The sequence below is a fragment of the Centropristis striata genome, chromosome 15 (assembly GCF_030273125.1).
Source record: "Centropristis striata isolate RG_2023a ecotype Rhode Island chromosome 15, C.striata_1.0, whole genome shotgun sequence".
Classification (NCBI taxonomy): Eukaryota; Metazoa; Chordata; class Actinopteri; order Perciformes; family Serranidae; genus Centropristis; species Centropristis striata.
This window is the reverse complement of record NC_081531.1, coordinates 20,372,364-20,385,462: the sequence shown is the minus strand read 5'-3', so window position 1 is coordinate 20,385,462 and position 13,099 is coordinate 20,372,364. Positions and strand designations below refer to the sequence as shown.

The following is a 13,099-nucleotide window of genomic DNA, read 5'->3' as shown; positions in this document are numbered from 1 at the left end:
GAATTCATTTTGCTTTCCAGTTGGACAAACGTTGCGACATGCGTTTATTTCTTGGAGGGAATTGGACTTTGGTTTTGTGAGACTTTTTTTGTTTGAGAGTTGTTTCAAGTCACAAACAAAGCTGTTTTCATGCTCTGATTATAGTAAAATAAGCAAGTTTGATATAATCAGGAGACGCAGCACATCGTCTTGCTTAAAATGGAGTCAGTTAGGGAGGCCAATTAGGTCTGGATTTGTTTTATATATATATATAGGCTATATATATAGATTTATATTTATATGTGTGTGTGTGTATATATATATATATATACTGATGCAACTCTAAAAAAATAAAAAGGAAGAAAGGTGTGTGTCCACCAAACATCAGATGAGAGGACCCAAATTATTGTTATTATAGTGTGATAACAGCAAAGATCAAGTTTGAAAAAAATATTTAGACATGTATTTATGTCCGACCTAAGAGAGGTTTTATTTTATAATACACCGAGAAATACTCACCAAATTACAAAAGCCCAGAATATTTAACAAAGCTTTAGACAAGGATCCTGTTGATTGTTAATCATTTAGATATTAAGGTCTGCAAATGTGCAAGACTCCTATAAACGACGGTGGATTTATTCCCCTCCAGAAAATGCAATTTAATGTGCAATAAAGTGAAAGATAATGCATGAATAACCTTCAAAATTAAGAAACGAAAAAATAAAATATTACTGTTAAAGCCCAGATAACTACTGGCCAGTCCCATAAATCCTTAAAAATCTTCCTATTTCTGAGATAATCCCTTTAAACTGGGTGGATCAATAGGCTGCAGATATTCTTTTAGATCCTCTCTGGGGGGAAAACTGTGACTCCTCTAAAACATACTTGAAATAAACCTCTTTTCCTGGAGTTTATTCAAACAAACATGTTACCATAAACACATGAGGACTTTGAATCACCTTATACAGTTTAGGCTAATGAACTTACTTCTGCAAAGTCTTACATTATTGTACAAAACACGTTGCACTCAAGTTTAAACATGCGGTTTTTTTTTCTATTTCAGCAAACAAAATGGGCAAACATTTCAAAATAAGAGCGGGCCGGTGGCACCCTGCATAGACGGTAAATAGAAAGCACACAGAAGCAGTATAAAATATGTACAGTATAAGCGAGATTTCTGTTCTCGTGTTGAGTCTGGATTCATGATGTGCTCGACACTTTATTTTTTTCTTGCAAATCCTTGTTTAGGTCGAGAACCCCCAAAGACTCTCTAATAGCAAGCAAGCACAAAAAAAAAAAAGAAATCCCATCGTCTGTTTCATATGTTAGGCCTGTATATATTTACATTTATATATGTACACTGCAGCAATGTAACACGTCTTCATCATTTAAAAAAATCCAAAAACCTGGACAATTAAATTGCTGTGCAAGTTCATTGGTAAACACATAAAACCCGCATAATCCATTTTTTCTTTTTTTTTTCTTTTTTGAAAAATGATTGCAACTAATCCAGTTTAGTTGTCTTCGATTTTTTTCCCCCATCCGCAGGTAGCCTGACAGCTCTGACACCGTGTCCGTTTATCACATATATATTTCTTTATATTGTAACATTTAGGCCGCAGTGCGTCTGGCCCGTCAGCTGTTGTACTGACAGGCGTTCAGGCTGGACCCGGGGCTCTGCAGGCTGCTGTATCCAAATGTTGGGTGCTGCTTGGATTTGAGTCTGAGGGTGGCCAGGCTGGAGTTGCAAGTGTCCCGGTAAACGCTGTACGGAGAGCCGGGGGGCCCGTACGGACACGCGGACGACGACATGGCCGAGTTGATCCCGGACGTGCCGATCCCGTTCAGGTTGCTGATGTTGTTGAGGCCCGGGGTGGGCATCCCCGGCACGGCGGAGTGGCCCATCCCGGAGGCCATGGTCATGGAGGAGATGGAGTTGGGCGCCGAGAACATGGACTGTGAAGTAAGGGGGCTCATGGAGTTGAAGAAGGTGAAGTTCTTGGTGGACAGCTGCGCCGGGGTGAGTCCCTTGTTGGTCCAGTTGTTGTAGCTGTAAGTCGGGTACATATCTTCATACGGCTGCATGACGTTGAACGGCGTCAGGTAGTTGTTCTTGCACAGGTCCATCTGCACGTTGCGCTCCCGCTTCCTCCACTTAGCCCGGCGATTTTTGAACCACACCTGGAGGAGACACACAGTTAGTACTGTGGGCATTAAGGAGCAGAATGAGCGAAATATACCACCGAGCCAGAAAATAGTCAAATATGTCAACATTTCCTTAGTTTTGCCATAAAACTAAATACACCTCGTTAACTTATTTTCTACAGGCCCAAATCTCCAAATGGAGCATGTTTGTTAGGCCTATATATTATATATGTAACATAACATGTAACATAGCTATAGGCCTAAATATATGTTATATATTATATATTTTTCTATTAATAATGACACTTTACCCTTGTCATAAATTATAATTGCTTTATTAATTTAATAATATAATAATAATGCTGCGTTCATGGTTTCCTCTTGAGGCCACACACACACACACACACATTCACACACACACACACACACACACACACACACACACACACACACACACACACACACAAATAAAATATGAATAACCTTTGCATGTAACTCCAATTAAATTGCAAACTGTATTTTCTTCAGATTAAATATTTTAAAATTCCAAATCTGAAGCTGCATTCCCACATTTATTGACAGTTCTTCAACGCATCATTTGTTTAATGTTCAATGTCTGAAGATTTTGTTTACAGCTGTTTGTAAACACAGCAAAAAGGGCCTGGATTGTAATTTAAACTATGACCGTATGACGAACACGCACACAAAGGCTTATTTGCATCATGGCCAAAGTTTTATAGATGTATTTTTAACAAAATCAGTTCCTCCCTTTTTAGATAGGCTATAGAAAATAACACGTTTTCCATGGAAAGCTCACCCTCCACTTTTTCCTGACTATATTTGAGAGGCTCGTTTCTTTCCCCCGGTAAACATATCAAACTGGACTTGGTCCTAATTGTCTTTTCATACTCAAATCCTTCCGAACGGTGCATCTGCATCGCAATACGCATTTAAATTGGAGGAGCTGCAGCTGCAGCGCCAAAGAGCTCCAGAGAATTTGAATCTAACAGTGGAGGGTCAAACAGTTGACAGACTTGGTTCCAAACTGTTGCTTTTTGTTAGCATGTGTTCAGAATTGCCCATTTATAAAAGCCGTGTTTTTTGAAGCCGCATTTATTTAGAGTTGTTTACTTATTTGTGCAGGAAGTGTTAAATTAACTGGTGGAAGTCAAACAGCAAACGGCCAGGCAACAGAATAATTACTGACCCGTCCAATGTTTCACACTCAAGTAGCAGCTACTGGCCTGTGTAAGGACCTTCAGTCACACGTAGCAAATTAAATACATTTAAAAATTAATTTATCCATGTGTCAAAACTTTAACTTTGCCATAATGTTTTTAGAACTTTGCAACTTTATTTATTAATTTATAAACACATTTCTATGTATATTTTTTGTATGTAGAATGTGCAGTATGGGTCATTGTATTTACTCCAAAAATATTCCTGAATCTAAAACGCACAAAATAAAAATATAATTAGATACCAACTTTTGTCCACAAGCGTCAAATATCCTATAATCATTCTTGAAAGATATTTCAGAATAAAGTGCTCCTTTAGAGAATCAAATATTTAATTATAAAACATTTTCTACAATTTAATCCCTGTCATCACCGGTGTAAAAGTAATTCACAAAATTAATATGAATTGTTGATAATAAAAAAACCCTATTAAAAAATCAATAGTAACACTGCCTACAACACGAGCCAAGTAGCCTACTTATTAAGCATATATATATATATATATATATATATATATATATATATATATATATATATATATATATATTACAATTTCTACTCTTCGTGTATGTCGTGTGTTTGTGCGCGCGCAATATGTAGGTCAGACATCCCAAAATAAAAGCAACAAGTTTACAGCATGAATCAAACGCGCGCAGGGGATGAGTGTAAATGAATCAGAAACGTGCCTCTGGATATCCTCACGCCTTATCGAAACCTGACAAAATATCCGTTAGTCTGCACTCTGTGAGTCATTTTTAATTCATAGTAGAAACAGTTTACAAGTGGAATCATCAGGCGGCCCCACGGAGGCTATTTATAGCGGCGCAGGGGACAGGGTGCTGCGGACAAATTGTCCACAAAGACATGAGCGATGTGAAGGAGAGCTGGGGAGGAAACACGCAGGCTGAAGTTATAGTTTCCAGTCCCGAGCAAAAACAAAACGGTTGGTTTTAACAAGAAAAAACCTCATTAAGCAAATTAAACGACACCCAGAATAGTTGAGCCAACAAACATCTTTCTATCTCAATCTATTATCTGTCAAGCTTTGTTGAGCAGCGATGACCTTAAAAGGTCAAGTCCAACACTTTAAAATGTCAAAAGCTGTTAATAAATGTTCAGATATGAATCAGAAATATTCATGGGTGCTGCGTCACGACACGCGCTTTGCCATGTTTTCTTTTTCTTCCACTAAAATAAAAAGGCTGCACTGTGTGAAATGTACCCTCTTGCCTCTAGAAATGAAAATCCAGCACTCTAATCTTGTTCTGAGACTTAAAAAACCCCAAAAACTTCTCCCCTCTGCACTTTAAATAGCTGTATGCATTTTTATGCAATTTGAGACGGTGGATTTTGCAAGGACGGGCCGTCAGGCGCCAGTTGCTGTAAATGAAAACCAACTGCAATTGTTTGGTGTTTTACGCACGTTTCTTGCATCCACATTTTTGTCTGAGAAAAGAGCAGCCAGCATGAATAAATCTGTGTGTGAGGACGGCGTCAGCTTGTTGTGTCAGCTATTTTCTACTTTAAAGGGGTCCTGTTGTACAATGTCAAATCTCGAATGATTAAAATTGGTTGTTTTTTCCTCCAAGTAGTTAAATACGTCGCGCTCATGCTAAAACATCCTCCCTGAATAAATATAATCACACGCCGATCCTATTCAGTGCACAGCTCCAGGTAGCCTTGGCTGCATGCAGTCTCCTCCAGGGGGACAATAAGAGTCCAGACTGGTAATGATGTCACCAAAAGACAACTCCTCCATTGGCTCCATAAGCAGCGCGGATACACCCTCAAAATAAGATGTCAATTTCAACAGATCCTAATAGTAAAATACTGGATTTTTGACATACAATGTGTTGAGGTTAACGTGTGTTTTAGTCATGCTTGGGTCACAAATGCGGAGCAGTGTTGAGAATTACGCACGTGTTTTGATAATGGAAGACTTACTTTTTGGATGCACCGTAGCTGACAGTCAGGGATGACTGCAATTTAAAATCTGTTAACACTGCAGTTGAGAAAACCTCCCAGTTCTTGTTTAAATTATTTTCTTCAACGTGTCTCTGAATTATACATTTAGTATCTAATGGACTGGGTTATTAAAAGTCACTGCAGTAATTTACGTGACTGTTACAAGGCTGGATTTTCACTATTATTCAGTAACAGCACAGGGCGAAAAACGAACCTGTAAGGACCTCAATGTCACATGTGGAGGATGTTCTCGGCTTATCCTGATATGAAATGCAAATAATGGGAGAGCGTGTGTGTTAACATCCCCAGTTAAGATTTTACGACACTATTTAATTAAAAAGAACTTGATATAGGTAAATAAACTGTCTATTTTAACCAAATATTAGCCTAGTAAGAATAACAGTTTGAATTCAGCGCACCAATCAGTGGGACTGATATAATGCCGTTAACTTAACAATTTTCAATTTTTTGTTTTATTTTTTCCCCCTCAGAATTATTTATGCTAATATTTCGCTTGCATTTCATTATTTATTTTGGCGGATGTGTATTGGCGTTGAGCTATTAAGTTAGCTCAAAAAATATCTAAAAAAAATGCTGCAATTTATTTGTCAAATCGTCTTTAGGCACCCATTACGCACGGCCGGCGGCCTGCCTGCTGGCCTCTTACCCGGACTCTGGCCTCGGTCAAGTTGGTCCACACGGCGATTTCCTCCCTGGTGCTCATGTCCGGGTAGCGGTTCCTCTGGAAAGTGGCTTCCAGCTCCTGCAGCTGCTGGCTGGTGAAGTGAGTCCGCTGCCGCCGCTGCTTCTTCTTTTTGGGATCGTCCGCGTTCCCGTCATCGCTCCTGTGTTCAGCGTTCTTCTCCTTTTCTGTGGATCACAAATAGTAAAAAAAGGTTGTAATCTAGAATTATGGTGCTTTAAATAACATCAACATAATGGGCATATTTGCATTGACAGAGATAGTATTTTCACCTTCAGATTTAAAAGTTTCACTGAAATAAACTTCACCAACGTCAACTATCACATAAAAGACATGACAGGATGAAATAAGCAACGCCAAAGCCACAAATAAATAATTTACAAAGATCTTCATAAAATATAAGCCTCAGAAGAAAAAGTGACAGATCAGAGCTAAATATTTACAAACATGTCTGGGAGTTTTGCATCGATTCTTTCAAACACACTTAGACCTGACTCGCTGTACAGTTAGATCAATATTACTTTCTTTACGACGAGGTCTGCCCTCTCTTATCTCCCCACTGCTATCTCGTGTTCGTGTCCTAACAACATTGGCCCATTAAACTGAAGGGTCAACACGTGCAAAGGTTAAACACAAAAAAGGCAATAGTCTCTTGAATGTTTGCCAAAAAAATAAAAATGAACTTAAAGCCACAGCATAGTTTTAATTTAAGCCCCTTTCGTACTTTCAGCAAAGTAAATAATAATGACATCCATCCATGTTTGCTTTTTTCCCCTCATATGGAATTTGAAGAAAAAGTCCACATTTTTCTAAAAAAAAATGTGGCCAAAGTGAGGAACAAAAAGAATTGTTAATACAGACCTTCTGGCTTTCAGTTTCGATTGATGGATGAGCCCAATATTTATAGTTAGTTTTAATGCATTTACTGACAGCAGGCCAGGCTGTTCTGCACATTTTTCCCTGACAGACCTCGGGATCCTGCCAAGTGTTTGGTTCAGCCAGCGCAATAAACAAAAACGGAGTGTAACTGCACCAAAAATCTACAAATTTTCCCTGTTGCGCTTTATTTGTGTGCATTAAACCACAACAGAAGACACGTTTACTGTGTAAAGGTTTTGCTGTATTTTATCCATGTGCATGTTGCACCGTAACACACAGAAACAAATCGTCGCTGCAGTGAGAATAAGCAAACACTGGGGCATAAGTTTACTGAAATATTGTCTCTCTTTAAACTGCAGAGATGTCTCTGTGACAGCCCATCGTAAACGTGCTTATGGAGACGTAAAATAAACTGTTATTGCACTCAGAAGAAGGAATCGAGTTGCTAAAAGCACTCTGACTGTGTACCTGCCAACTCTGTGTCTGAAGACTCGCTGCTTGAGTTCTCTAAAGTTTCTCGACTGCTGTTTGTAGTTCTCGGTAAATGAAACGCGGGGGCCACGTCGCGGGCCGGCTCGAGCTGTTTCGATCTCCCAAACTCTGCGATTGTGGCCGCATAATCCATCCCACCTTGAAGAGAAGGATGCGTACAAAGGGGAAACGGGGTGAATCCTGGGGTGCACAAAGCTTTTCCTCAACAGCTTAATATCCACCCGCTGCCAGACACACACCACGACATGAGAGGATGAATCACACAAGGAGAATTTCCATGAAAGTTTTGTTCTTCCACGAAAAAAAAGACCTTAAAGTGGAGGAAAAAATCACACAGCCCCCTTCCCCTCCTCTACAGCAGTGACGGCCCCAGTGCGCTCTTCTTCTCTCCGCTGCAGGGAAAAGCGTTCTGCCCGCTGTGACAGAGAGGAAGCTCCGGCTCTCCACCCATCTGCTGCGTTTAACCTCCCCAAAAAGAACGAGTCCCACCCACTGAGCCTGCCCGCTGCAAGAAAACATCCACCCAAACAAGTCTGACGTGACGTCAAGCTAAAACAAGTGACGTTTGGTTTTTATCGCATGCAAACCTCTTTAATCAACTTTACGCGCAGTGAAAACGTAAAAAGCGTCTTAGCTGAGCTGAAATAGCTGAAATAGACTACTTCTACTGAGTGAATTTGTACTCTGCTGTTGGTTCGTTGTTAATACATGCACAAGGCTCAGTATTAGACTGAATAGCTGGTGAATTTAGTCATTTTTTGCAGCGTCGATTCGCTTTTTTTCAGTGGTCGGGAGCGCGCAATGCAACGCTGTGCTCTCCAGGAGTAAAATGGGCCTTTTATTCGTGCTGGCATGTTTGAAATTTGTCCAGTGCAGCGCAGCTGGGTGCGCTTATACACACACGCACCCACACAATGTATATCTCGGATATGTACTGAGCTGAATAAACATTTGCCATCCAACACGGGCCTGCCCAGTTACAGTTTCCTCACTATGAAAAGCGCACTGTGATATGAAGATCATTGTATGTATGAATAATGAAACGCACTGTAAACTGACAAGTGTCGCTCTATCAGCTCATTATTTCACGTTGACAAATAAACAGTGAGGGATAACAAAAGACGGATCAGAGCTCTGCATAGCACGCGGTGTACTTGCAGAAGGACTAGCATCACACATGTTTTCTACCCAATATGTTGGTGACTAATAATCTGTTGACAGGAGCAGATCTTCTCCCAAACATAATCATATAATCAAACATTTATTAAACATGTTGTATCTAAACCGCAACAACATGCACTGAATGGTCTGACTAAATACTAACAAGCCTTTCAGCACAAGATCCCATTATGGTCGATGGTGCGCTAATATGATCTGATTACAGATAATCTGCATGTGGATGGTGACACACTGACGCACAAATATAGAGCGTTATACACCAAAGCCTGATCAAGTACTTTGGAACCCAAACCCAATCAAATCCACCTAAGATAAAGTTATGAAAGAGCTATAAGTAATTTTGAAAATCAAAAATCCAAATCAGCTGTTGTAATTTCAGGGTGTTTTCTGGTCTGATTATAATCTGTCATCCCTCACACGCATGCACAGTGCGTGCATTGACTCGGTGAACTGTAACTCTCTGAACATTCACGTGCCTGTGTGCAAAACTGCAGAGCTTCGTCCAGATGTTGACTTGCAGATCTCAATGTGTGTATGTGCTGCAGCAGCACTGGAGTGAAACACGCAGTACATTATGCAGCTATTCAACAGCTGCATTTGAAATTAGACATTTTTATTTATTTATTAACTTCTTTCTTGGTAAGAATACACAGCAGTGCCTGTTTGTCAAAAAGGATGGAGGCCAAAATGTCTTCATTTGAATCGGTTTGAAGTCAGGTTGGCGCCACGTGAGGCCTTAATTTAAGGATGTAAGGTGAAAGTGGATCGGGCGGTTTTCGGGGAGTCGGGGGTGGGATTTTTTAAATTTGTTTTTAATTTCAGACCAATAAGAGCAGGGATTTAGCTTGTGCTGTTGTTTTACGCACTTTATCTGCTTTTCTTGGGTATATATCCTAGGTCTTATTTCTCTGTTGACCCCTTTGTGCTAAGATTTAGTGTTGCTGTTGTGTATAACTTTTTTCCCCCCAACCCAAAATAAGGCAAACACTTGCCAGTGGACTCGGAATCTGGTTACAATTCCTGAATTAACTACCCTATTTTTTAATTTTATTTTTAATTTTAGCTAAATAATGAAACCATATGAAGTGAAGCCGTCCAAACGCGAAAATAATCTTGAGAGGAAACTCAGCTCTGAGTGACTGAAATGGCTGCCAGGAAAGTGCACATTTGTGTTTCTGCGCAATTACGCCTAGTGAAAAACTAAAATCTCCCCTTTAGCATGAGACCAGCTGACCTGTTGTCTGGTTCGGCCTGTGTAGCCTTCATGTGTCGGGTAAACGCGCACCGGCTCTTGCCTCACCGTCTGGGTCTCGGACTGTCACCGGCGCCACTCTCGAGAGTTTTCGGCCATTGTATGACAGTGACTTCTGACATGAGATCCCCGTCCGACCGGAAAACTCCCCCGAAGGCCCTTTCTAAAGACAATTGTGCAAGCTCTCAACAAGCACTTGCCTTTTTCCATCTTTTTTTGTTTAGCTTCTCAGAGTGGGGCTCATAAGGACCTGTATTATACTTCTACATTACAGGCCAGCCATGTTGATTCATTCTCATGTAGAAATCTGAATATCTAGAGATTGGATTAACCAATCAAGTTGTCTTGATTTTATAGCAGAATTGTGTCCTTATTAGACGATTGATGATCATCATCTAGCTCCAGTGTGCGTCACGGTGGCCTCTTGTGTGCAATTACAGGCGTCCAAAAAGTTTGAACCACACATACAGCCTACCGAGGTGCCCTTGGGCAGAAAACCACCATTCCCTACCTGCGTACTCCATTCCTGAGCTGCAGCCAAGTGCGTAAAATTGGTTTGGAATATTTGGCGCATAAAAAAGCAATGTAGCTGCAGTGGGTGACCCAAACATGAGTACGGAGGTTAAATGATGCATTCGGTAAAATAAAAAAGTGACCCCCTAGCACCTGGTCATCCCATTGTTAGCAGGTGGTATTTACTATTGAAGTTGTGAAGACTGAAAATCTAAATCGCTGCGTGTTTTAGTTTGGGGTTAGTTGGTACATTGTGTATCTGGAGTGGATATGGCTGTGCGTGGATCGAAATACGGTTTTTTTTAAAGAGCAACAGTCTGTGTCCTTAAAAAAGAGCCAAAATAGGCTTTTTCTATAATAACTTTTGGAAATAAACTGTGAAATTACTGAAAAATCATGGGCATGTTATCACACCTGTGATAAAAGTCAATTTCCTAATATTATATGAAGAAACAGAAACACTAGTAGAACATCAGAATAAACCCGATGACCCTTGAAGTCCCCATTGGAATATTAAAGGATTTACAGCACAGAGAGATTTTCCATTGAGGAGCTCCTGTGATTCTACCTTCCTCTGTCCTCCAGCAGATATTACAGGCTGATAGATGGGGCTAATCTAAATACCCAGCCTCCTCTGCCTGCATCCCTGCCTGCGTCTTGCTGCTCCTCTGCTCTGGAGGGCACTTGCGTGTGATGGATGAGTTAAAAAGCCTTTCCATCCGGCAGGACAGGTTAAAGGCCAGTGGAAATGCAAACACTCATATTTTTCCTCCCAAGAAGTGAAAATAAACTCTGCGGCCGCCGTTAATCACACACCAAACATGAAAATACAGTTGTGTGCAGCCTTTATTCATCTCTTAACTGTAAGGAAACTAAACAAAGTAAAGCTTGAACCACGGGGGCCAAAAAAACAAAGCGTATAGAAAATTAAACCTAGTGAGCAGATTCAAAAGCAGGACAGCAGTGGAGATGTAACTGGACACGGTGCGTAACTGGAGAAGGACAGAGCTGATTATTTCCTTGGTGATTGTTTCCCTGCTTGGTCCAAGGCCTGTTTGACCTGCAGCCTGACAACCAACAAACAAGCTAACAGAGGGGAGTGTATGCAGGTGTAAATAAAACAACAACCTCTAATGACCATCACAGGGAGAAAAAGCTATAAAAATGCTGTAAAATGTATTTTTTCTTATTTCCTACGAACTTAAGGTAGTTCTACATGCGTATTTACTGTGTGTTCACCCAGCCCAGCAAATGTTTACAGAGGTTTGATAGAAAAATAATAAGGTTGGTAACTTAAGTTGAGGTGGAAATGGCCCTCCAAAAAATACACATTTGTCGCACAGAGACATGAGTTTCTTGATGTCATTAAGTTCCAAAAACCAATAAAAACGCACGTATGTTTATTAGCAACACAGATTCCACAGTAACTTTAATGAAGGTCTATTTAGCCCGATTTTCCATCAAACTTAAGCCCAAACCCCTTTCAGCCACTTCTTCATAATATTTTATTTGTCTTTGTCTTTTATAATGATGTTTCCAGTTTGTGTCATGCACTTTAGGATCTGACATTTAAACTGAAGCTGCTTTATTATTATAAAGGATTATTTCTTCAATCAAAATGTACAATGTTAAAAAGGATCACAATCAGTCTTCGCCTCACGTACATGTCTGGCATTTAATGTCTACAAAAAAAAACCCGCAAATATTTTCCAAAGTTCTTACGTCTCCATTTCTCTAAATTAAATCCAGGTTTACAGAAAACCTCCTTTTTTAATTTAAAAACTGTATTTGTTGTTAAGAGGAAAACATTACATGCAAATAACACAAATTTCTTCATCTGAATGGAGCTTGTTGTTGCTTCATTTCTACCTTTTTATTTTATTATCAAAGGCAAATGACTCAGCAGTAAATTAACCCAAACTACTTTCATTTTATTCCTCCGCGCTTCCATTTACATCTTATTAACTGATATTTCCGCATTTTTTAAGTATAGTAAATGTCTTGCGCTTTAATTAATCACTTATCAAAGGTATTGCGTCTACAAACAGATGATTGTGAACACCCACAGTCTGCAAGATTTTCCAATAACGAGTTCTGACTCTGTGCCAAAACCGAGAGGTACTTCCTTACGTTGGACTGCAGCATCCTTTTCTGCTTTTCAAGATAGTACAACTTTTATTTGGCAATATAATTTAACAGCTGTGAAGAGATGAAGTCATACCTGGGTCCCCACAAGAAATCACATTCTTTGAAAGATTCAGTTCCATTCCAGTTACCTGAAAAACACAAGAAGCTGCATCAGAAGAAAATAAATATTTCATATCAGGCGTAAAAAGATCAATTTATTTGTCTCTCCTCGGCCTAATATGATATATATAAATTATAAATAAACATTCTATTTTACTAATACCCCTAATAAATAAAAATAAGTTAAAAGGAACAACCACTAATCCAGTAATACAACATTTCTGACAGGAAACATTGTCTGAATGATCAAATACCTTTTGTTTCCTTTTTTTCCTCAAATAATTATATGAGCAATTCGAAGGCAAATCAACCAGATAAAATAAAATAAGGAATAACAACAAAAAAAACACTCAGTAGCAAAACCCAAACTCTTTTTTTTAATTTTTTGTATTTTTTACGAGACGTTTCTACGCAGATCTGGGCCTCCGACATCACAAAGTTTACCTTTGCCATTATAGTGTACACACACACACACACACACACACACACACACACACACAGACACAC

The 13,099-nt window shown here is 39.6% G+C and overlaps 1 protein-coding gene across 2 annotated transcripts; it reads right to left on the bottom strand.

The window, feature by feature from the left end:
* Nucleotides 1-1,614: 1,614 nt before the first annotated feature.
* pitx1 (paired-like homeodomain 1) lies at nucleotides 1,615-12,612 on the bottom strand. Of its 2 annotated transcripts, XM_059351937.1 has the most exons (4): nucleotides 12,567-12,612; nucleotides 7,378-7,539; nucleotides 5,995-6,197; nucleotides 1,615-2,160 (listed from the first exon to the last, which is right to left on the bottom strand). In XM_059351937.1, the coding sequence occupies exons 1-4, from the start codon at nucleotides 12,610-12,612 to the stop codon at nucleotides 1,615-1,617; spliced, it is 957 nt and encodes a 318-aa protein (XP_059207920.1). The 2 variants fall into 2 exon arrangements, with proteins under 2 accessions (XP_059207920.1, XP_059207921.1); XM_059351938.1 differs by lacking the exon at nucleotides 7,378-7,539.
* Between the last annotated feature and the right edge of the window lie 487 nt (nucleotides 12,613-13,099).